Source organism: Rousettus aegyptiacus, unplaced genomic scaffold (genome assembly GCF_014176215.1).
Source record: "Rousettus aegyptiacus isolate mRouAeg1 unplaced genomic scaffold, mRouAeg1.p scaffold_m13_p_8, whole genome shotgun sequence".
NCBI lineage: Eukaryota > Metazoa > Chordata > Mammalia > Chiroptera > Pteropodidae > Rousettus > Rousettus aegyptiacus.
Genome location: NW_023416311.1, coordinates 30,850,475 through 30,875,858, shown reverse-complemented (window position 1 = coordinate 30,875,858; position 25,384 = coordinate 30,850,475). Strand labels below are relative to the sequence as shown.

General features: G+C 34.2%; 1 protein-coding gene and 1 long non-coding RNA gene across 2 annotated transcripts in view; one reads left to right on the top strand and one right to left on the bottom strand.

Moving 5' to 3' along the window:
* SLC27A6 (solute carrier family 27 member 6) overlaps nt 1-25,040 on the top strand; it is a 42,296-nt gene extending 17,256 nt beyond the window's left edge. Inside the window, 6 exon segments of the mRNA XM_036225953.1 lie at nt 8,952-9,141; nt 14,818-14,907; nt 15,418; nt 18,990-19,188; nt 20,209-20,298; nt 21,440-25,040. Of these exon segments, the coding sequence (XP_036081846.1) occupies nt 8,952-9,141; nt 14,818-14,907; nt 15,418; nt 18,990-19,188; nt 20,209-20,298; nt 21,440-21,593 (724 nt within the window). The 3' untranslated portion in view covers nt 21,594-25,040.
* LOC118606722 lies at nt 63-20,165 on the bottom strand. Its single transcript, XR_004952581.1, has 5 exons — nt 20,050-20,165; nt 2,760-2,849; nt 2,488-2,525; nt 1,960-2,014; nt 63-920 (listed from the first exon to the last, which is right to left on the bottom strand). It is a non-coding gene; the product is annotated as an uncharacterized LOC118606722 (long non-coding RNA).
* Nucleotides 25,041-25,384: the final 344 nt, after the last annotated feature.

The following is a 25,384-nucleotide window of genomic DNA, read 5'->3' as shown; positions in this document are numbered from 1 at the left end:
TTATAATTTTAAATTGAAAATAATTTACAAACTAGACTATAATTTATAAACTACTACAATTTATAAAATAGAAATAAGTATATTTTTAATGACTGATGAATAATTTAATTTTAATCGTTAAGATGACTGGCAGAGAGGGATAGCGTTCTTGCTGTTTTTCTCCTTTTAAATGTCTCCCTGAGTCTTACTTATTCATCTCTTGGCACATAATGTTTTATCTTATCCACTTGAGCTATTTTTTCCCATAAGAAAAGTATTAATAGTTAGTTAGATTTATTTCAAATCTCTTTTCAAGGTGTTTTCCTTTAAATTTTTTGTGAACTGAAATATCCCTTTCATCTCATTGAAATTGTAAAGCACCAGTTTAGGGGAAATGAGAGAATCTGAGGGAACTGATAATTGAAAAAGAATTCCTGATTACTTTTAGTTAATTAAATATTTTAATTCTTAGCTTAAGTTCTTTGAAGAAAAGATAGTGTTTTCAAAATAATCTCTAAGCACTTATCTGCAGGCAAATTGAGGAGGCAAGAGAGAAATAAATATAGCTTTGTCCAAAAAACAAAAAAAGTAATCATTTTTCTGAGCAAAGATGCATTGTATTACCTAATCTCCTTTGTTGATTTCACACAGAACAAGTACAAGCAGTTCTTGGTATTAAAGATTGGGAAAAAAGAAAGTCATTCTGTTATGACATCTTATCCCTTTGAGGAGATCTTGCTTTTGGCCATCCAGCATTCCTTGCTTTCAGTGAACTTCTCCCACAGGGGAGGAATAGTATCTGCTATGCAGCCAGCACAGCACTGGCTGCAGGCAGAGCCAGAGAATGAACAAGTGACATGATCCGCACCTTCAGGAATTCAAATTCAGTGTCTCATAAGCCATGGTTTGAAGCCCCCATAGACATTTATTTAAAATAAATCCTGAAGTAAAAGAAAGCAAAACCACATATTCTCTAAATAAATCCAGATTTATCATCAATCTCAAGATAAGTAATATTTTCCTAAAGAGATTTACCTGCAAGCAGAAATCACAGTCTGAGATGAGTGTTTATAGGTAGTTGCATAAAAATGCCTCGGCTTTTCCCTGGCAGAAAACATTTACACACCCACCACCCAAATGTCTCTAGTTTATATGGCTAGATCCCCGCTTGACCTCTCCACTTAGAATCTAGTTCACATCTTATCTCAAAAATAGCCAAAGCCTAACTTTTTACACCCTCCTCCATCAAAATGCAACTCCTTGCCACATCCTGAACTTCTCAGTTAATAACTCCACTCTTCCAGTCACAAAAGTTCTGGAAGCTCCCTAGAAATTTCTTTCTCTCACACGCCCTGTCTATTCCATGAGCAAATCCCGGCAATCCGACCTTCAAATATATCCAGAATCAAACTTCATTTTACCACCTAGTGATGGTCTCATCTAAGTCAGCACTACTTCTTGCCTAAAGTTTTAACAAAAGCTTCTCCTTAACTCTATTTTTTCCCTCTTAAATTTTACTCTGGGGTAGCAGTTGAAATGGTTCTACTAATGTGTAAGCCCATTATGTTACTTCGCTACTCAGATTCCTCTGATGATTTACTTGGAAGAAAATCCAAATTCCCCTAGCATGAACTACAGAGCTCTATAGGATCTGCTCCCCTGCTGGGACCTCCCTTCACCCTCATTCCTAACCCTGCTCACACTCAGCTCAGTATTCCCTCCACTCTAGCCTCACTGGCCTCTGCTTTTCCTCTAATGCACCAGGATTCTCAGTTTTCACCCACTGAATATTCCTCCAGAAATCTGCATGGCTCATGCCTAACCCATTTAAATCCCCTCCTAGGAAAGGCCTTTGCTGGCCACAATCCCCACGGATGTCTGGTATGTTCACCTAAACAACTCAGATGGACCTCATACCCCATTTGCTTCAGATGTTGAGACTGATGATGCCACATGTACATGAACAGGTTTATTACTCACCTAATGGGGCTTTCTGGGCAAAGCAGGGCAGGGTCTTAAGCATGTCCAAAAATGCCTTGAAAGAGCAAGGGAAGAGACCAATTCAGCTTTTATTGTGATAAGGGGCAGCATTGGGGTGAGGGGTCTTGTGCATGTGAGGCTACTCGTGTGCTTTGAACTTCTGTTGGTGCCAGAGGAAGGAGTCCTGGGCTTTCTGATTATCTTTCCCTTATTTGGGACAGAAGAAGAAAGGGGACTGGTGGCACTTGAAAGCTGTCTGCAATCCAACATAAAGAATGGAGTCAGACTATCACAGTGTCTCCTAGCCTTCTTCACGGCTTTGCTTAAACATTTTACCTTACTACATATTACCCTTACATTACTCCCAGTACACTATACATTCCAGGAAAGCAGGGCATTAACCTTTTTTTATCTCTAGTTATATCCTCAGTACCTAGAATGGTGTCTGACACATAGTAGGTGCACAATAAAAAAAATATTTTTTAATCAAGTAACAAATATTACAAGCCCAGTTGCTGGGATACTTACATTCTCATGAGCAGGACAATCCTTTCCTAGTCCCAGACCTGCAAGGGAAACTCAATTATCAGAAGGTCAGAGTTCCTGGGGAGGACAGAGCCCAGTGAGGGAGTAGGATAAATCAAAGGTTTGCATCCTTGCATAGAGGCAGTTAGGCAATTGCTACATCCAGCTTACAACAGAAATGATCTTGCTAATCGGCCCTTTTCTTTATGTTGACACAGACCTTTTCTAGGTGAGCTAACACCAAGTCTTTCAGGTTAGAGGCAAGTCTTACAAACCTGTGGAGCCGGCTTTTCTTTACAAAGCAACTTTGAAACGTCTCTGGTCTGAAGCATTGCTTTCCTTCCACTTTTCAGTTCTCCCATGTGCTGCCAGGATAGAAAGCATCTATTCAGAATAAGTGGTCTATAAATTACAATCCCTGTTACTATTACATCTAGAAAATGAGTTTGAAGTAAGTCTACAATGTGGTTACTTTTTGCTGTAACACAGAGAGTCTTTTCAAACTATTATTTGTGCCTTAAAATGGTGCTCGAACTGAAACCATGCGCGCTCAAACCCAAACTGGAAAGGCAACATTACAAAGATTTTGGGGGGATTGCTGGAGCCCACACTGCCTCAGCCTTGCAAGCTTCTCATTTTACGTCCTGTCTGGTCCTCTTCTAAAGAGGCCCCCACCCTCTCCTACTACCATTTCTTTCCTGCTTCAATATAAGTCTGCTATCCTGTTTTTCTTCTCGGGATTCTCTGATATCTTATTTGCATTTAATGTTACTTTGACCTGTTCTGTAATATCCAGCTGGCTTCTTATCTATATTTTTGTGAATATAGATTAGATTGTCTGCAAAGGAAGCAAACTGTTGGAATGTATAGTTATTGGTATGGGGTGTATTGGTGTGACACACGTGCATGTGTAATTACCAGTAGGTCTTAGGAAAAAGAGGTTTTATATTACATAAAATCAAGATGGAAGGATTATAATCCCTAATGCATGTTGTTATATATTTTAGATGATCCTTTAGGAATTAGATCATAATTTTGTTTGGGGCATTAAGCAGCTAGTTCTCCAGGGTGAAGGTAGCAATTTTTTGCCCCTTCCTTTTCACTATGAATTTATGTTTCCTTTCTGTCTCTCCATCTACTAACAAACAGTATAGTCTTTGTTTCCTAAGAAATCAAGGTTGATACAAAATTACCTGTATTTAAACAGAACCTCCAGAGTTTCATTTTTCATAGACATATAAAGAGGCTATTCAGCCTGGGTGTGTTATAGATTCTCTGAATAGGAATAAGCACATGTTCTGGAAGAACGAGACTTTGTTTTTAGGAGGGCATTGTCAGAGGCCTACTATTTCAGCAACTGAATAAATAAATCTATAACCCAGTAGGAGGTAACTGTAGTTCGGTCATTGCCTCACATATAAGCAGCTCAATAAACACTAATGGAAAAACAGGTCCCAAAGAACATTTTGAAGAAACAAGAGCCTTGGTTCAAATCCATGTAACTACTGGTACGGTCACATCAATTTGCTGCATGGCACTGAAAGCTATAGGGAAGCTGGTCTGCTGAAATTTAAGATCTTGGGGTCTGTGTATTAAAAGCTCTGACCCATTCATCAAATTCTCTTTTAAATTACAAATGGAATTTTAAATGGCTGAAGATAAAATGAATACTTTCTATATATTGTAAAATAGCTTACTCTACACATGCGCCCAAGTGTGTAAATGTTTAAGCACCAACTATTGAATTAGAAACTTGTGTTTTGATTGCTTCCTATTACTGAAATCATGGGGAAAGTCTTGGAAAAATAGAGCATGGGCTTTTAAGGAGGTTTTGAGCTCCTTTTCCTTTTCCTCCCCTTTTTTCCTTCCTTCCTTCCCTCCTTTCTTCCTTCCTTCCTTTCCTCCCTCCCTCCCTCCCTCCCTCCCTCCCTCCCTCCTTCCTTCCTTCCTTCCTTCCTTCCTTCCTTCCTTCCTTCCTTCCTTCCTTCCTTCCCTCCCTATCTCCCTTTCATTCTTCCTTTCCCACATCTGTTGTGGACATCTCTGTGCACCAGGCATTGTCCTAGGCAATGGAGCACAGCAGAGAACAGAACAGGCAACAGTCCCTGCCAACATAACACGTAAATTTTAACGCGTTCAAATTGTGTCTCTACTTTGCATGTGACCCTGAACCTGAATTTCATTATCCCAGTATGCAAAATAAGAATAACACTTCTTATTTTATAGGGTTATCAGGATGATTGAAATGAGATAAACAGCAACCTGACCTGGGGCTTAAACATATTCAGTCCCTTTGCTTCTCCTGATTTAGCTACAAACATGATTTTTGTTCCTGTCCTGTACTCTGAATTTCTGTATTTGCCCTGTTCTTGGTCTCTCTGCCTCAGTTTCTGTTTGTACATCTGTATTTGCATGTATCTCAGTACCTGTGTTTCTGTGTACAGCTGTGTCTTCGTATTTGGGTGTCTCTATGTGTGCAACTCTCTTTCTTCAAGTCTGTCCCTCTGCATCTAGTTCATCTTTCCCCACCCCTTCTTTCTGTGTGTGTACATGTGCATGTGTGTGTGTGAGAAAGAGACAGAGACAATTTTTCTGTGTACATGTGTCTTTGTCTCTGTATCTCGCTCTCAGGGTATGAGTCTTTCTCTGTCTCTGTAAATATGTCTCACTTCACATCCCTATATGAGTGTGTGTGAGTGTCTCTGCATTTCTCTGTATTTCTCTCATAGTGTGGGGTTTCTCTCTGTCTCTGGATATGTCACTCTGTGTCCACATTTCTATGTATTATCTTTATTTCATTCTCTGTCCCTTTCTCTCTGTTGTTCTAATTCTCTCTCTCTCTCTCTCTCTCTCTCTCTCTCTCTCTCTCTCTCTCTCTCTCACACACACACACACACACACACACACACACCTAGCTATCTTGCTCTTTATCTTGCTCTCTCTCTCTTCCTCCCTCTCTCCCTATGTATCATCTCTTTGCTTTCTTTCTCTGTAGGTCTCTCTCACTTTCACTCTCTGTCTTAGCTGCTTTCTATCTGTCTCTGTGTCTCATGCACTCTCTCTGACTCTCTACATCTATTGGTCTCTCTCTGTCTCCCATCTCTGACACTCTGTCTTTCTCTTGTGTATGTATATATGTAGGTGTTATGTATTCTTTCATTAATTTAATTATACTCCTATTTATGCATGCTCTCCTCGTTCCATTCCCAGCACAGCTTAGATATCCAGTGACTTTTAGGTACCCTCATGGCTCAGGAAGAAGTAAAAGGAATAGGAATTTATTCTAAAGAAGGCTTGAGGAAACTTAATGACAGAGGAGGCAATTTTTTAGATTATAGGTGGACATTATGAAGATTTGGTTGTATTTTAGATGATGCACTGCTAGTTTTATAGCAATTTCAAAATTAAAACATATAAAACCGAATATAATTAACAACCCTTAGACTCTCCTCTCAAATTCCATATATTCCAGGGTCACTTTTAATGCTCTCTTTGTCAATTACGATGACTTTTTCTTCTTCACATTTGTTATTCTGCTCATTCTCCTTTTCCATTTCCTTGACCATAACCTGATTTCTCTCCCTTATTATCTTTCATCTAGAAAACTTCACCCTTGACCCCTGCCAATCTCCTAGTCTGTCATGCCAGTTGGAGCCAAGTTTATGATGTTTTTATATCAGGCTCTGTTTGATGCCTTTCTTTGGCTTCCAGTCATCTTCCAAGGTCACAAGAAAGCTTCACAACATCACTAGCTGGGTAGCCTTTTTAAAAAAGGCTTATTAGACCAATAGGTTGCCCACCTACCAATATGCTTAACGTGCATAAGAAGCTATTTACCCACTTTACAAATAAAACCAACTCACAGTTATTTGATATAAAGCCCTTCTCAATAAAGAAACATAAAATGAACATATGTGGGAATCTGGATGAGAAAGCTTAATGAACCAATATTTGTAGCACCAGTGTATTGTCCAGTTAACCAGATGGTGCTTGACTTGTGTTCATATTAAGAAGTTGTTGCTTTTTTGACTTTATTTATGATTTAGGACAAGAGTCAGTAGGCTTTTTCTGTAAAGCACCAGATTAGTCACTATTTTAGGCTTTGTGGATTATACTGTCTCCGTCATAACTACTTAATTCTACCTCTGCATTGCAAAAGCAGCAATAGATAATCCATATAAATGAGTATGGTGTAATTAAGAGATCCTTTTTATGTGGCAATTTGATAACAAAGTTATAAAAATATTTACAACTGGTGGCTTCTTCCAGGAATCTATCCTAATGAGATGCAATGATTTATAAACAAAATATTCACTCAGTATTATTTATAAGGGTGAATATTTACAGTATGGCTATCCAAAAATAGGTGATAGTAAATAATTATGAGAGTAAATAAATTATTGTGATACAATTATATGAAAATTATATAATCATAGTTTTAAAGGATAAGAGCTAATAATGCAGAACAAGGCCCAGAATGTATTATATTAATAAAATAGAATAGTATGTAGCTCTACTTACAATGTGATTATAACATTTTATGTATATATGTGGATATATAAAAATAATAATGTTGGTGTGGTAGGATTACAGATTATTCTTATTTCTTTTTTGATTTTTCTATCCTGTGCATGCATTTTAACATCAGAAGAAATATACATTCTCTTTTTCCCCATAACACTAAATAATAAGTCAGTCGATTTTTCTCTCATACCCTTAAAAGTATATACCCTTAAAAGACTTTTTGGACTTTTTTAATGGGAGGAAAATAGAATAAAAACATCTTAAGAGTTGAATAAATGAACTTTATATTTCTTGACAAAAGCCCTATCCTAGTTTTGATAATTTGATATTCTATATCAAATAAATCATTTTGGACCATTTAGTAAGCATGTTTAGCTATAGCCCACACAGTTTCAAGTCTGTGGAATTTGGTTTATAAACCACCTTTTTATTGGTTTATGGAGTATGCCAACACATTTTATAAATAATGATACTTCTTAAAACATCTCTGACCTGAAAAGCATCAAGAATTATACCATATTAGCGAGTGTTCTCTGTTCAAGCAGAATGAATCCTAAGGTGTGCAATACTAGTGTTTTATACAGGAAAATGGCAGTGGAAAATCCAAGAGCTTGTTCCCACCACATAGGCAATATCTGACTTGCCCATAGATCGGAACAGGGGCAGAACTGCTCAGGGTTATATTTGGTGATGGGAAAGAATCCTCTGTCCTGGAAAGAGCTGCTCTCATCTGAGTTTTTTTCTCTCCATCCATAGAATATTTACCGTAAACCCGATTGATGTGGCCCCAAGGAAATCAGCAAGCCGGGCTGTTGTTTCCAGTGTACCCACAGTGATAGGTGTCTCTATCTTATTTTTTAAAATTAATTTTTATTTTATCAAATTGTTTTTATAGTTAAACAAAATTGAATAGTACTGTCAAGATAAAAAGTCCCCCCCTGCTATCAATACTTTGTCTCTGCAATGAACATAGAGGTGTAAATATCTCTTCAAATTAGCATTTTCATTGCTTTGGATAAATACCCAGAAGTGTAATTGCTGGATCATTTGGTAGTTCCAAATTTAGTTTTTTGAGGACCCTCCATACTGTTTTCCACAGCAGCTGCACCAATTTACATTCCCATCAACAGAGTACAAGGGCTCCCATTTCTCCATATCTTCTCCAACATATGTTATTTCTTGTCTTTTTTAAGATAGCCGTTCTAACGGGGGTGAGGTTATAATTATTGATCAGTGTACAATTCATTTTATTTAACATAGTGCTCATTGAATATAGCATAAAATATAGTTATATTTTTCTTTTAATTCCGAAACATGAACCAGAAGTAAAAATATGAAATACCACACATTCAAAAATGGTAGCTACAAGTAGTTGTCATAATATTTGCAAGCCTAATACTACAGTGATTAAAGTACCTCAATTTATTGTTTACTATATGCTAAGCAATGGGCTCATAGTAAATTGTATAGTGAAGTATATAAGTGAGATAGATGTTATTATCAGTTTTTGCAGATGAACAAACTGAGAATCAGAATGATATTCAACCTTTTGCTCAAAGTGACATAGATAATAAATGATACAGCTGAGAGTACAAAGCTAAATATATTTTATAACTTTTTTAAAGTAATGCTTTTTCTCCTAAAATATGCTTTCTTCCTTACCTGATATCTACCAAAGTAAGTCTTTAGTAGTCTGGAGTTTAGAAAGAGGTTTTCCCAGTTAAGGGAAAATAAAAGCTCTTCCTCTGGGCCAGTGTTAGTTTCATCAGCTATTGGACATGGTTCTGCAACAGACTTACACGATTTTTTTTTTACATCCTTTCTATTATCGCACATATGCAGCTTACTTCTTAGATATTTGCCATTTAAGTAATAGTAATGAAGGAAAGAATTGGAAACTAGAACTAATAAATTCAAGTAAAATCTTTTCTTCTAACAGAAAGAAGGAAAAAAGATCATCAGGTGTGTTTGGCAGTTGGAAATGTTTTATGGAGTGATATGTGGAGAGAATTTTTAGATGGATTTGAAAATATTAAGATGTGTGTGTTTCATGGAGCTACTGAAAGAAACATTTTTTTAATGAATCACACTGGGAAAATTGGAGCAGTCAGAAGAATAAATTTCTTTTACAAAGTAAGTACAGTATTTTCTTACAGAAGAAATATTTTGAGATCTATCAACCTCTCTTCTAACTTTGTGCTTATAAACTATCATAAATATTATCACCTTTTTTTTAGATTGAGAACATCTATAAATAAAATAGTGGCCTCTAGGTGAACCATGTTTTCCCTCTATCTCATGGGGATCATGGTACCTAATTATTTTGTTCATTTGCCAAATTTAATGATGTTAAGTATGAACAGCAAGCATATATTCTGATATAGTTGACTCCATTTTCCTTGAGTATTTTTAATCCACTAATTCTACTTACCTTTTATTTTTATATCGCTGAGAAATTATTTATAAGCTTCTAATATGTGATTTCTTTAAAAACTGTATTGATACCACTAAAATCTTAAAAGCAGCCCCAAATCACCTTCCGAGGAGTAAAAGACATATATAGCTGATCTCTCTCTCAATAGCGGTCATAGATGACCAATGATAGTGGACAGATATCTTCAACTGGCTTGGAGAAAATAATTGTGAAAATAGAATTTATGCTCAACAATATTTGTTAAAGAATGAAACTGAAAATAAAGAAAACAGTCTCAAAACTTGTGTAGCAAGATTTCTATATCCTCACGGGGAAATAAACAAATTTAGAATCAAAGAATATTTTATTATAGCTCTTTCAGTATTTGATAGTACAATAAACAAACTAGTTGAACTAATGGAGATATATAGGACATTGCATCTAAAAACTGCAGAACACGTATTCTTTTCAAGCGAATTTCAAAAGATTGAATAAATATGGCTTAAATTCTCTAACAACAGTTTAATTAAAGTAAAAGTACATTTTTAAATGACAGATAGATCATCTCCTTTATATTTGAAAGTAAAACATATCTAAATTTCCATGAGTCAACAAAAAATCAGAAATTAGAAAATAATTTGAGCTAAATCATAATGAAAACATTACATTTCAAAATTTGTGGACTCAGATAAGAACAGCTGAAAATTAGTGAGCTAAATATTCATTTCTATAAGGTAATTTAAAAATAAATAAACTCAAAGAAAATAAAAGGAAGGAAATTAGTAATAAAGAGCATAAATTTTAAAAACAGAAGTGCCAAAAGAGACAAAAATATAATTTTTTAAAAGGGAAGAAATAGATTTAAAGCTGGTGTAAAATTTCCCTAAGATTTGAAATCTAAAGAAGGTATAAACTGTTTTTATAATGCATTCTTTAAAATTTTAAGAGTCTTGTTGCTATGTCAGAAATACATTCATATTCTGAACCAAAGTAATTTTGGGAAAATAAGTGCTGATATTACTGAACTTTACATTCCTTACCGTTAATTTTCTTAATTCATGTCACTGATTCTGTTAAAAATTGGTATTTATATTAAAAGCTCCTTAGTGAAGCTGAGTCATTCCAAAGTAATCATCCAACAGGAGTACAATAAATATTTGTATTTTTATTTGTATTTTCATTATAATTTTCTAATATCTTAAATTCCCTATCAGAATGTACTAATGTCAATAATACATGAAGTCATGATTGTCTCCAATTTATTTAGAAAACTTCTGATTTTCAATTAATTTTAGGTTTTGTTTTCAGTTTGGAAATGAAAAAAAATGTACCTAATATCATATGAATTCTAGTCTGTCTTTGATCATCTTATTCCCATACTGTTTTGTTACATAGCAGGCAATCAGAAAAATTTAGACCAATAACTGTTTCATAATTATGTGGGGAGATTTGATAAGTGTGTCTCTCAAAAACTTAAACCTAATGGAAGCATTTGTTGTCTCAGAGAGGAATCAGCCTCTAAACGGAAATAGGATGTTATAAGTGAAGGAAAATGATAAGACAGCAACACAGAGTTCCTGTGACCCAAACATCCTTTTTGTGGGCTGTTACTTAACTATTTAAATGTGTGACATTAAAGGAATACGGGTCCCATTAATGCCTCCAAAGCAAACAATATAAAAAAAAATTGGTGACAATTTGAAAGACAAACCCAAGTAAAAGTTATGGACTGCCTTCTTTTCTACACCTGAGGATAGTAATTGGAAAGAAACAAACGTGAAATCCCTAGAGGAAATAAAACTTAAAACTTTCATTAGCTTTGGACACGGTTCTGCAGCAGAAGGGGAGAAAATGTATCTACACAAAAGGCAGCTGAAAAAAAAATATGGACGCACACCAAATAATAAGTTCTCCAAAATGGACAGGAAATATTTAGAAAAACAGTTTTCCATAGGTCCAAAAATTGCAATAATATTCTCTTTCAAAATAAGAGCTCAAAGAAGAGGAAAGGTGAAGGAAAATAAATCAACAAAAGGAGTTGGAAACTGGCATGCTCAGCTCAAAAAAGAAGAAAAATGAAAATATTTTGGAGATGAACACCACATTAAAGGACTTAAAAATAAACAAGACTAAATATTGTTAGGAAGTGAGATAGATGGGACTAAAGAGTTACATGAACAATAAAAAGTATACACATAATAATATAAAATACACTAAAAAGATAAATTTTGAAGACATAGACAATAATCTGACATATGCTTAATTGGTGTTCCTGCAGAAAAAAAAAATCAAAGAGATAAAAAAATTATTTGAAACCTAATAGAAGAAAATTTGCTTTAAATAACGATTTGAATCTTTGGCAAAAGAGTACGTTGTGTTCCAGGAAAATAAAATATGGCACAGAATGATCATCAGAAAAATATATCCTGGTGAAATTACTAAACATAAATTAAAGAACCATAAGGAGATGCTGATGCAGAAAAGGCAAAGGATGTACAAAGTGCAGGTGAAAGTGGAAAACATCTCAGGCAACTCTCAAAAGAAAAACAAAACACTCAATGCCAGGAGGAAAAAAAGGAAAGTAATGTTTTCACCTGAGAATATTAGATCTCAGTTGTTCTTCAAGTACGAAGGCAGCAAAGAAGTGTTCTCAAATTTTTAAGAAATCAGAGAATATAATACCCATGTATTTACAGAAATGCAATACTTCTTTATAAAATTCATCAAATGAGAATTTCTGGTCAACCCGAAGATAAAGCAGAATTTAGCAATAAAGGAATCACCTTCAGTTAAAAGGTTTCATTGAATCCGTTTAACTATAGAAGGTTGAATAGCTCAGAGTTATGTTTATAGATAGAATGAAAATTTAAATCCTCACAATATCAAGATAATTATGACACTAGCAAAAATGGAAATTGGGTGAGAGGAGAGAAGGGAACATAAGTATGAATTGCTCATATTTCATAGAGTAAATCCATAGATGCAAAAATAAAATATGGGATCTAATAAAAAGGCTCATTTTGCTCACATTTTTACAAACTTTTTTTATTGTCTTTAAAGTGGGCATCTTTTAGAGACTAGGAAATTTAGCCAACTGTGAAGTTAGGAAACAGTTCACACAAGACCGCTCTATTTCTAACTTCAATTGTAGTTTGGGAGTCCTTTAGACCATTTTTAGGTTCGATAATTCTAGAAGGACTCACGAAACTCACTGAAAGCAGTTGTACTTAGAGTTGCACAGTTTATTACATCTAAAGGATACAGATTAAAATCAGCCAGGGGAAGAAGCAATAGGGCAGAATCCAGGAGAGCACCCAATGCAAGGCTTCCCAGTGTTCTCTCTTGTGGAGTCAGGACAGTATCACTTTCTTGTAACCAATATGTAACAAGATACATGGAGTATTGCCAACTAGGGAAACTTGCCCAGGCATGGTGTCTTGAGTCTTTCAGGAGGTTCGATCATTTAAATCTAGTTGCCTGCGCCATTGGCTGACCTCCATCTACAACCCCCAGGAGGTCAAGCCAGGTGACCCAAAGCCCTGCACTACATCACATTATTGGTGTAACTCAGAGATCCCACTCTAAAGCATATTGTTTCTATCTGGTTGCCCAAGGCTCTTAGGCAAATAAATACACTCCTATCTGTGATGACTTTACCAGGGTTTAGAGATTATTTCCCAGAAGCTGGGAGCAAAAGCAGAATTAAACTCTCATTAAATTCTGAGTTAAGGTTAACTTTTCTCCCCACAGGGACTGATATTTCCTATGCCAAAGAAACACTTCAGTTTAACTTCAGTTCCATGTTCTTTTGTTAAATTCGAAAAAAATTTAAATTGATTGCATTTATTAAAATAGTATGGTTTCATTTTTCACAACTTATTTTATTAATCAATTTCCTACCTTTCTATCAATTTAAATACATTTCTAATGTTCATCAAATGCATTTTATATATATTTATTAAAAGTTTTTGATATGCTTGACGCTGTGAACACAGCTAACAAAAAGGACTCTGTTCTTATTTGGCCAAAATGATAAATGCAGTTCCGGAACGTCTGGAATTTTTCTTTTTACCAGTTGTTAGGCAAGTGGCCAATATCCTGTTCCCCCAATTACAGACAAAAACCAACAAGATGCAAGTTTTCATTTTAATAAAGAATATTTATGTCTAGAATAATAATATATTTTGCTTAGCAACCTCTTCATAGGCCCTCATCTTAAAATAGGATAATACTAATTTCTACCCCACAGGGTGTTTTGACGATTATATCAAATACTGCTCTTAAACTTTTAGCAGTATCTGGCATACAGTACATGCTCAACCAATATTAGTTGTTCTCATTTATATTTTAATTCAAATAATGAATTGTAGTTTCAGCTACATGCTGATTTTACTGATTTATAACCAGGAGTATTTGTGTTTAGTCTTTGATAATAAGTAATACCATCGCATTTATCTCATTAATTTTATTCATCTTTTCCTACTTATTTGTTCTACATCAGTTCATTCCACATCCTCTTCCTCTCTCTATTTGTCCTTCCTTGTTATTTTTTCTCACTTCATTTTATTATGTCCATTTTAGTTCAGTTTAATAAGATTGCTTATTTAATTCATCAGGAAAACCTCAATTTTCTTATATCTAAAATGAGGAGATTGAATTGAGCTAATTTGTAATTCTCTCCCAGGGTCAGATTTTAATGGATGTATGACTCTGCATGACATGGTAATTTGGACATTTTAGGAGCAAGGCAGCTAGAAATATTTGGGGGCAAGGAGAGATGTCCAACAAATTTGATTTCCAGTGTGATAAGGATGTTCCAATAAATTTGCCATTTCACACTACAATAGTGCACAGAAGTACTGAGCGTCAGTTTAGGGACACTTCCTGTGAAAGGCCTGGGGAAGAGGCCAAAGTAAGTCAAATTGCAAGTACTTTTTAGGCATTTGGTCCCTGTTCAAGGGATTGTAAATTAAAAATAAACAACAAAATCCTTGTGTTCATATAGTTTACCTTTTTGTTCTATAAAAATTTTCCATTTCAAGGGAGGTTTTGAATTATTGCAAAAAGGAGAAGGCAAGAAAGTGGCCTTCTTCCCTATAATTAGTAAAGTATGCAATTGCTATCAAGAATTACTCCCATTCACTCATTAGGATTAAAATTAGTAATGTTTTGTTAAGGTAATGTGCAACATAAAAGAAATGAAAGTAAATGCCAGTACGTGAGTACCATTTACTAATACCTTCAATTTTGATGTTCAGATATCTAATTTTGTGTCAGTAAGATTACTTGTTTTAATAAATCCACATTCTAATTCTTTATTTTAATTGAGCATAAAATCTACCACCAGTAGATGTCACTGCACAAATAAGTAACTAAATCTTACTTTATTTTTGCAGTTTCTTCTTACTTTCAACTTGATAAAATATGATTTCCAGAAAGATGAACCCTATAGAAATGAACAGGGTTAGTGTAGTAATGCGAAAAAAGTTAAGATTCTTGTATCTGAAGATGTCTCCTCACACAAAGTTTCTGAATTTCTTTTTAAATTACTGCTGAATTTAGAAAAGAAAGAATGGTTATTTCTAATATGTAATGTGACTTACTTGGAATTTCAACGCAGGTAGAATGGTTTAATTATTAGGTGTTAGAGGCCCCAGGTGAGTTGCTCAGTTGGTAAAATTATTAAAATTTAAAAGTAGTTACTACTGAGCTTATATATTTCTTAATGCACCACTTCTGGTATGTGACAATTACATATGTCCAATGTCCAAATATAACAATGCACCAAAATATTAAAATAAAAATGGATGACTTAATTTAATATTCTAGGTATAGTTGAAAGTCAGACAGACTTAGATTTAAATCTGGGCTCTCATACTTAGAAAACTGTAGTGCTTTGGGACGATCACTCAAAATGTCTGAGCCTTGTTTTCTTTATATGAAGACTAGAGGGGATAGTATTTATTTTGTGAAGTTGACAACTAATTTTTTTCTAGGGTAAATGCTGAATTTTATTTTATTTTATTTTTTATTAATTTTTATTATGACAACATTGGTTAACAAAATCCAGTAAGTTTCAGGTGTACAATTTAACAATAAGGCATATATATTGCATTCTGTGTTCACTGCCCATAGTTAGATTTCTTTCTGTCACCACATATTTGACCCCTTTTACCCCACCTACCTACTCCCAACCCCGCCCCACGTCCCCCTACTCTCTGGTAACCACTAGGCTATTGTCCATGTCCATGAGTTTCTTTGTTTCTCCTGTTCATTTGTTGCTTTTAGGTTTATATCCCACATATAAGTGATATCATGTGATTGGATCATTTGTTTTTTTGTTGATATTGAGTTGTATGAGCTCTTTCTATATTTTGGATATTAGGCTTTTATTGGAGGCATTGCTTGCAAATATATTTTCCCATTTGGATGGTTGTCTCTTTACCTTGTTGACAGTTTCTTTTACTGTGCAGAAGCTTTTTAGTTTGATGTAGTCCTATTCATTTATTTTTGCTTTTACTTACTTCCCTTGCTTTTGAGGTCAAATTCATAAAATCCTCATTAAGTCCAAGGTCCATGAGTTTAGTTCCTATGTTTTCTTCTATGCAATTTATTGTTTCAGGTTTTACATTCAGGTCCTTAATCCACTGTGAGTTAATTTTGGTGTGTGGTGATAGACAACAGTCTAGTTTCATTCTTTTTCAGGTGGCTTTCCAGTTTTCCCAGCACTGGTTATTGGAAAGGCTTTCCTTTTTCTACTGTATGTTTTTGGCTTTTTTGTAAAAAATTCTTTGTTCATATAAACATGGGTTTACTTCTGGACTCTCGGTTTTGTTCCACTGGTCCATGTGTCTGTTTTTCTGCAAATACCATGCTGTTTTGATTATTGTCACTTTGTAGTATAATTTGAAGTAAGGCAGAGTCATGCCTCCAGACTTGTTCTTTTTTCTTGGGTTAGCTTTGGTGATCTTTGGGGATCTTTTGTGCTTCCATACAAATCTGATGATTTTTTGTTCCATTTCTTTAAAAAGTGTCAATGGGATTTTGAAAGAGATTGCATTAAATCTGTATAATGCTTTAGATAATATGGTCATTTTAACTGTGTTGATTCTTCCAATCCAAGAACACAGAATGTCTTTCCATTTCTTTGTATCTTCAATTTCTTTTAATAGGGTTTTATAGTTTTCATGATCCTTCTCATGTTTCATTAAATTTATTCCTAGTTTTTATATTCTTTTTGTTGCAGTTTCAAAAGGAATTATTTTTTCCACTTCTTTTTCTGACAATTCATTATTAGAGCATAGGAACGCTATGGATTTTTGAACTATTGTCGACAATTAAATGAGATGATATATGCATAGCCCTGTGGAGAGCTTAGCGTGTGGTTTGTTACCAACTTCCTCTTCTCCCTTTCATTCTCCCTCCTCCACCAAGGTAGACTTTCTTATAAGTTTTGGTCAGAAATTTTAATGAAAGCAAGTTCCCCAATTAACTTCCTGATGCATATAATTAATCTAGAAAATTAAATGTAGACGTGTGCATTTAGAGTTGCTTAGAGACCCAGTCTGAATAAATCAAGCCAAAATTACCTTTTACTGCCTCAAAATATGTTTAAACTACATTTCAGAGATAGTTTCCTTTCAATCCTTACTTCAAAAGTGGAGATAAAGGTTGTACACCTGTTTTTGTGTTTTGTTTTGTTTTTTAGTGGCAGCTGAAAGATTGGAAAAAATATAAACCTTATCTATTAAAAAACATTTCCCAGTCCTCTGAATTTCAAGCCTAAGGGCATTTATCAAGCATCTTTCTCTAATTCAACTCTATAGATAATGTCTTTAAAAAATGTCATTTCTAAAGAGATTGCAAAAAACCTTATCTAACACACTTTGCTAGTTGTCTTTTATTACAACTATAATAATATCTGAAATTGGAACTTGACTCCTAGAACTGCTTATGCAACCTCAGAGTTTCTTATAAAGCAGATTGTCCCTAAATATTGTTATGGGTTACTCAATATTTTATTTTTCCATTAAAGCATTATGTCTTGCATAAATTATGCCTATAAAGGATAGATAAGAATGCACTACAATCTTTTTAAGCATTTATAGTAATTGATTTTGCAGGGAAAAAATCATCACCTGTGTCATGAAGAAGGAAAACAAAATAAATTTTAAGGGAAAGATGAGGCTTGGAAAATTCTGAAATATAGGGAATGTAGACTGATGGAATATGTGATGGAGAAGAAGCTTTAGAGTCAGGTAGACCTGGTTAAAAAACTTCAACCCAACATTTGGTAGTTGTATGATTTGGGGTGAATTACTTTTTATTCCTCAGTTTCTTCACCTATAAATGAAAATAATATGAAGGCTTGTCTCCCAAAAGGTGCTTAATAAGTGTAATAATGACAATGATTATGATGATGATGGTAATGATGGTGTTGATGATGATGACGATGAGTGGTCTCTGCTGTAACAGAGCAGGCTCATTTAGGCCAGTAGATGTGTGCCCCTGGAAATCAGAATGTGCAGAAGGACAGGGAGCCATGGAAGTTAGAGAGCATTAAATAACATAAATTGCTTTTCAGCTTGCTGGAATTCAACTCCATCTAACTCATCACATAAATGTTGCCTCCCTTCACAGGAGGCAAAGCAAGTCATTTGTTAACCTTGAAATCCTCCAAAATCTTACAAGGCAGTGATTGCTGCTCCCTTTGCCTTCTACCCTTCTCTTAGAAGTTTTTCACCTTGCAGATTGTTAGGTAAAATCTAGATTCATTTGAATAAATTAGATTGAAAAATTACTTCAGATAATGTGTCTAACTATAATTAAAACTAATAAATTTTATGTCTCATCTCTTGCCCACCAAGGATTTCTAGACTAACACCCAGAGGACAAAAACATTTTCCTAAACTTCTAATAGCATATTAATTAGATCAGAGATAATATTGTACAAAAACCTTGTTACAAAATCATTGAAACTTGAATTTGAGTTCTAGATCTATCGCTTTCTATTTATTGGACTTTAATAACCTACTTTACTCTTTTGGGCCCTGGTTCCTTGCTGGTAAAATAGGGATTATAATTATCAACTTCAAATGATTTCAGTGAAGAATAAACAAGATGGCAGTTGCGAAAGGTTCATGGGGCTTGCTACATGGGAAATGCCCAATAAATATTCCTACTATAATAACTTTCTTAAGATTATCATTATGGTTATTTATGTAATTGTCATTATTATCAGTGATAAAATCTACATAATCTAAAAGAAAGGTGGCCATTAATCTACCCACTCAGGACGTGAAAAATTTAATATACCGTTTTTTTTTTTTTACATTTGATTTCTTTTTTACTACATTTTCCAAAGTAATTTGTGTTTGTGGCAGTCTGTGAAAGGATATGTTAATTTTGCTCTAAGCACCTAGAGCAAATTATGTCTGATATAATAACAAGAAGTTCTGTGGAAAGTAAGATAGGCCACACTGGCTGTGTTAGATATAATTCAAGTACATGCATGGTCTGTATAATAATCATTTTAATCAGACCATTGAAGAATGACTTTCCCTCACAGGAGAACCTGGACTCCTCATTTCTCAAGTGAGAGCAAAGAATCCCTTCTTTGGATATGCTGGGAATAAGAAGAATACAGAAAAGAAATTGCTTTGTGATGTTTTCAAGAAGGGAGATGTTTATTTTAACCCAGGAGATTTAATGGTCCAAGATCAGGAGGACTTCCTTTATTTGGGGGACCATATTGGAGACAATTTCAGGTACGTAACATCATCAGTTGCACTGACTGCTCCACGATCGTGAACCATGCTCCGAGCAAAGCTCTGCAGAAGCATCATCAGTCCTTCACCTTTGGGACAGACTGAGCCTTATTGTCCCAGACATGTCCCTCCTTTTAAAAATCCATTGCCCATCTGTTTCTAGAATGAAACATAAGTTAAGTTTTGATGTAAGTTTTTACAATTATTTTAATGAATCCATTAATCCATTTGGTCCAAATTAGTGAGCTCCTTTTTTTTTTTTTTGTTTTTTTTTTTAGAATATCAGACAGTTGGAAAGTCTAAATGGTAGGGTTAAAACAGAAAACCAATTTGGTCAAATATGGCCTAATTCTTGACCTAATTATAAAAATAATGAAGTGACAAATTTTCTCTATTATTTTCTTTTTTAATTACTTAAAATTATTTTAGGCGTATGAAATTATTTTACTAATCAATAACTATAGAATATCGAAGGACAGATAGTAAACATTCAAAAAATGCCTCAATGAATAAACGAATTACACTTCCTCACCTCCCTGTGCTATGTTAGGGGCTCACTTTATGTAAAATTATATTGACTAAAATAAAATATGCACTAATACACACTAAAAGATCCAAAGGCATTAAACCCTAGAAATTAAAGCAGGTCAGTACAGTAAAAACCAGCTATAGCTTTCATTTCAGTTATTTCTCTCTCATTAGTGATAACTAATGTTTGTACTTAATTATTTTATTACAAAATTAAGAGATAGTTATCATTTTATTTTTGTAACATAATAAAAAAACAGTGACAGTAAGCAATTTATCCCAATGAGACATAAAGTAATTTTAACTAAAAAATAGATGATTTTGTTGACTTACCAACAAAGTGCTTCTTTAGAAAATGACTTTCATTTTGAAAACTGCCATTGTTTCTGTTTACTACGTGCTTGCATAGAGACAATGCAAGGCACTAAAGCTAAAACCCGGTACCTAGTTCTCCAAATATAGGTGCACTAACTGGAAATTGTTTTTATTGAGATGGAATGTTGCAACCACAGAGGTTGCTAATGTTATTGGAATGTTGGATTTCATATAAGAATCAAATGTCTGTGGTGTGGCTGTGCCAGGGATGACTGTATTTTGGGTTTTGGAAGGATTTTCTAAAAGAATGTGCCGACTTTTCTTTAGTTTCACAATGCTCTTACTAATTCAACATTTTGGTTTTTATATATTAATTATTTTAGTCTTATCTTGGCAAAAAAATGCCCTAGACCAAGCTAACAAACTTTATGGTTGCATCAGGGGAAGGGTACCCACTGAATTTTAATGTATGTGTGTATCTTTAAGCAAAGTCTGAAAACTCTTGTCAGTAACTTACTGCTCTACCATAGCTATGGCTTCTCAATAGTCTGTTATTTTTGTCTTTGTGACAAGCATTTATACATGCCGCTAGACAGAAAAGTGTTCTAGTTTAAACATTTAATAACACTGGCTTGTATTAAGTTGAATCTTTTCAATATTTTTAAATGTGTTTGGCCTCATTTATCATTATAAATATGCATATGAGGATTGTCTCACATGGTGAAAAAGGCAAACAAAAGTGACCAACTTGAAATCACAGGATTTCCCTTCACTGTCTTTTTTTCCACAAGTGATAATATTTGCCAACTAATGTTTGAAGGTGCAAGCAAGGGACATGGGAGGTGGGAGCGTGGATAGGGGAGCAGAGAAAAGGAGTGTTTACTCTAATAGCCAGCCCCTGGGTGCTGGAAAAATGCTACAGGAGATTCTGTTCCCCTGGAAAGAGCGATAGATGGTAGCATCATGGTAAGCAATAAGCCGTCTTACAGAAATATCATCTCTAGTTTCTTCACTTAAAAATATGCCTTTTATTTTTTGCATTGTTGCTTAACATGGATATATCTCTGGAATATATTTGTCTTTAAGTAAATTTTTCCTCTCAATATTTTATATTATGGTGGAAGGATGTAAATTATGAGTCATTTATGGTGTTTTCCATTTCATCTATTTCATTTTTGTTGTGTAGACAGTTAGAAATAGACTCTGTCCATCCCTGTTCCTAAATTATTTCTAAGGAGTAAATTATATACTCAGGAAAAGACTCACTCATTTATGCTATCGTCACATTATTATTGCTGCAATAGATTAATGTCTTTATTTACGACAATTAATATACAATTAATAGAATTATTTTATAAATTCACTGAGTACTTGTAAAATTGACTCTATTTTAAACTTTTTTTTCTGATTATGAAGAAAAAGCAGGAATGGCTTCTATTATTTTAAAACCAAATAAGTCTTCAGGCTTGAAAAAAGTCTATGAACAAGTTGTAACATTTCTGCCAGCTTATGCCTGACCTCTATTTTTAAGAATTCAGGTAATTTTACTGTCTGGATTTTAAAAATTTGGGTAATTTTACTTGGCCATCAGATTTAAAACCAGGAATTCAGGATATGGTTTAATTACAAAATATTTTATCCTTTAGATAATATATGCATTTTATTTATATTAGAAAATTTTAAGAGCAATGAAAAGCTTTGGGATGCCAATTTATGTCACATTTGAAGCCTAATGATAGAAGAGGAGCATGATGAAATGCTAGGATGTCTTTACCTTTGTCCTAATTATAGAATTGTTCTCTTCCTTTTTAATCAAGACCTCAGAGTAAAAACAATGGTCCTAGAGATAATGGCTAGCCAAAACCACATCTTACACATGTCTTGTGAAAACATTTGGTGCTTTGTGCCTAAAATTAGGTTCCATCAAATCGACATCAAGATGTCTGCAGGATGTGTGCAGAACCTAAAGGCAATTGGCTTTAAGCAGTTCTGCTTTTAATTTTTGCCCCGATCCTGTCCAATCTTCCTCTGAAATTTTATATTTTGGAAGAATTCTGAATTTATTTGTTTTGAGAGGAGCCCTCTCTCTTGTTAGGTTACTAGGATAAAGCATAAAAAAAGTAAACAAATTTATTCAGCTGCTGGGTAACTTTGCCTGCTCATTTTTTCAGCCATTCATTTATTTTATATTGTGCTTCAAATAGAATTTCCCAAAGCTAGTACTCATCACCTCTTAACATCCAATCACATAGAATTTTCCCAGATACATTTGTCACATTGCTATTAGTTTTCTAATAGAGCAATAGACAGCATCATATTCATTTTTTAAAGAATTTGCTGACCAATCCTCATGGCCAAATCACTGTTTGGCCAATGGGACACATGATCTGAATTGTCATAAATGTGTATTTCATTTACATCAATTTTTTATTTTTAAGAGCTTTTACATACATTGTTTCAGATTATTTTCATAGCAATCATTTTGAAATACTGAAGGTAAGTAAATATGAAGCAGAAGTAACACATTTTTAATGGAATTTTTTTTTTTAGAGAATTGTGGATTCACGTGCAGTTGTAAGAAGTAGTACAAAGAGATCCTGTGTACCCTTTACTTGGTTTTCTCCAATGGTGATATTTTTCAAAACTATTACAACCAAGATATTGACATCGATCCAATCTACCCATCTTATTAAACTTTTCTGTTTTACTTGTATTCATTTCCGTGTGTGTATGTGCACGCATGTGTGTCTGTATGTGTGTACATGTGTGTGTATCGTGGAGGAGGGAGAAATTTTCCTCTATCCTATGTTCTTCCAGGTAATCTAATAATTAAAGTGAGATGAGACAGATCAACAAGAGAAAATAACTAAATTTAATTACATGCCTACTTAAAGAAACCCCACAAATCCAATAAGGTTTGAGAATCCACATACATGAGAGGTTCAGAGACAGAAAGTTAAAATGTAATGTATATATATGGCATTCTGAGCTAAGGATGAATAAGGTACCTTGGGGATTCAGAGAGGAGGAAAGTCATTTGCAGGAAAATAAGAAGAGTGATGTTTAATAATTAGAAATGTGCCCTGCCATATAGATAAGTCATAAAAGTTATTTCTGGTGATAACCCATCATGGGCAAGGCCCCTAATTTAAATTATTTAAGGGAGTGGTAAAAGTTTCTCATGAGCCCAGAGGCTCTCAGTTGCCTTCAGCTCACAATAATTCACATGCCAAGGTGGCACATTCTGGGAAGGCCTGTTCTGAACCCCTTTGGTATTAAGTCCTGTTCATTTTTTATCAGCTTTATGCATCAATGACCACAATCAACATGTGAACAATTTCAGCACCAAAAGGATCTTTCATGTTGCCATTTGATACCCACACCCAACTCCTTTCTGCCCCTCCTTACCTCATTCCAGAAATAATGTATTTTAATGAGTAGAAAACTGACAAATTAAATAATATTTTAAACATTTTTTCCCTAAGACAACTTACAATTCATTTTTATCAAGTAGAAGAAATATTTTGCCATAGGACTACCGCAGAAGACTAAATCAGTCTTATACAAATTTAGAAAATATTTTAGCATTGTTAAACACCTAAAAGCACTTGAGCCATGACCATTATGTTTATTACAATATTCACTATAGTCAGCAAATGCACTTAGTTGGCAGTCAAAATACTTATTTAATAAATGAATTAATGGTCTGGTATAAGCAAAAGAATAAGTTACTTTTGACAAAATGAATAAAACAATTATGTTATTAAAAACTCTGTTGAGCACAAATTTTAAAAGAATTCTCTTAACAATAAATTAAAAAAAATTTAAGTGCGATATTACTTAGTATGGCTGGGAAGAAATTAATTTGGTCCTTTCATTCTGCTTATGGAAACACGAGTTGTTATAGCCTCTCTAGAAAACAATTTGGTAAATAGATGATTAGATTCTTAGAATTCACATATATTTTGACTTAGTAATTTTATTCCCAGAAATTTATCTTTAGTAAGTAATCGAAGATATACAAATGTTATGTAGAAAGATGTTCTTCAAAGTATTATTTATAGTAGTAAAATATTTGATGTTCTTTCCTAGGTTCAAGAATAAGAGTGGGGTTAATTAAAATATTATAATTAGATGAGATCTCCTGAAACCATTAAAAATGCTGTTTTGAAAAATTACCTAACCTGGGAAAATATATCTGGTATAATATTTTTTTAAAGGCAGAACATCAAATCATATAAATATAGGGAGCTTCTAATTTTCTTTTTAAAAAGGGGGAAATATATGTTTTTACAGTCACATCGAATTCTGGAGAAGCAATCTTGTTTTATATTAAATGACATGAATAGATTCATGTAAAGTTCTATGAGTAAATGGTCATTTGTATTCATCCTTCTGGACTAATTCAAGAAGCAATTTCTCTTTCTCTCTCTCTCTCTCTCTCTCTCTCTCTCTCTCTCTCTCTCTCTCTCTCTCTCTCTCTCTCTCTCTCTCTCTCTCTCTCTCTCTCTTTTAAACACCTACAGTACCTGGTACGCCGAGATGGTTTCCCATCCAAATACTACCAGGTCTGACCTTGCTTAGCTTCTGAGATCAGCCAAGATTGGGCATGTTCCGGGTGGCATGGCCATAGACTCAATTTCTCGTTGAACCTCCTTCTCTGCTCTCATCCCTTTCTCTCCTCTCCTACCCAATACTCTCATTGCAGAATTTGATGTGACTGTAAAAACACATATATTTCCCCCTTTTTAAAAAGAAAATTAGAAGCAGTCCCACCAGCAGTGTATGAGGGCTCTTTATTCTCCTCATCCTCTCCAACATTTGTTATTACTTGTCCTGTTGATTATAGCTATTCTAAAAAGGTTGCCCTAAAGATTTTGGACTTGTTAGCCCTTACAGTCATCTGAGCCAAATTGCTTTAACTCTGGATAGATAGATACAGATGATAGATAGATAGATAGATAGATAGATAGATAGATAGATAGATAGATAGATGATAGATAGATAATAAATAATAAATATAGATAATGGATATACATAGATAAGTTATACACACACATATATAAACATGCATATAATTATAATTATAGCTCAGGTAAAGTTGGAAACAGGAGTGATGAGCGAAAGGAGGAGGTAAATGAGTGCTGTAGTGTCATAGACCTATCAAAGGAATAGTCAATAGTATAGAATGATACTGGTTGCTCTAGGAAGATAAGGCTAGAAAAAAAAGTGTTCTGTATGTTTATCAAAATTGGTGTCATTAATGACATAAGCCAAAAGTAATTTTTGACTGTGGGGGAGGCAGCAAAAGAGTTTCAGACAGTTTTAAGAGCGAATAGTAGATGAAGAAGTG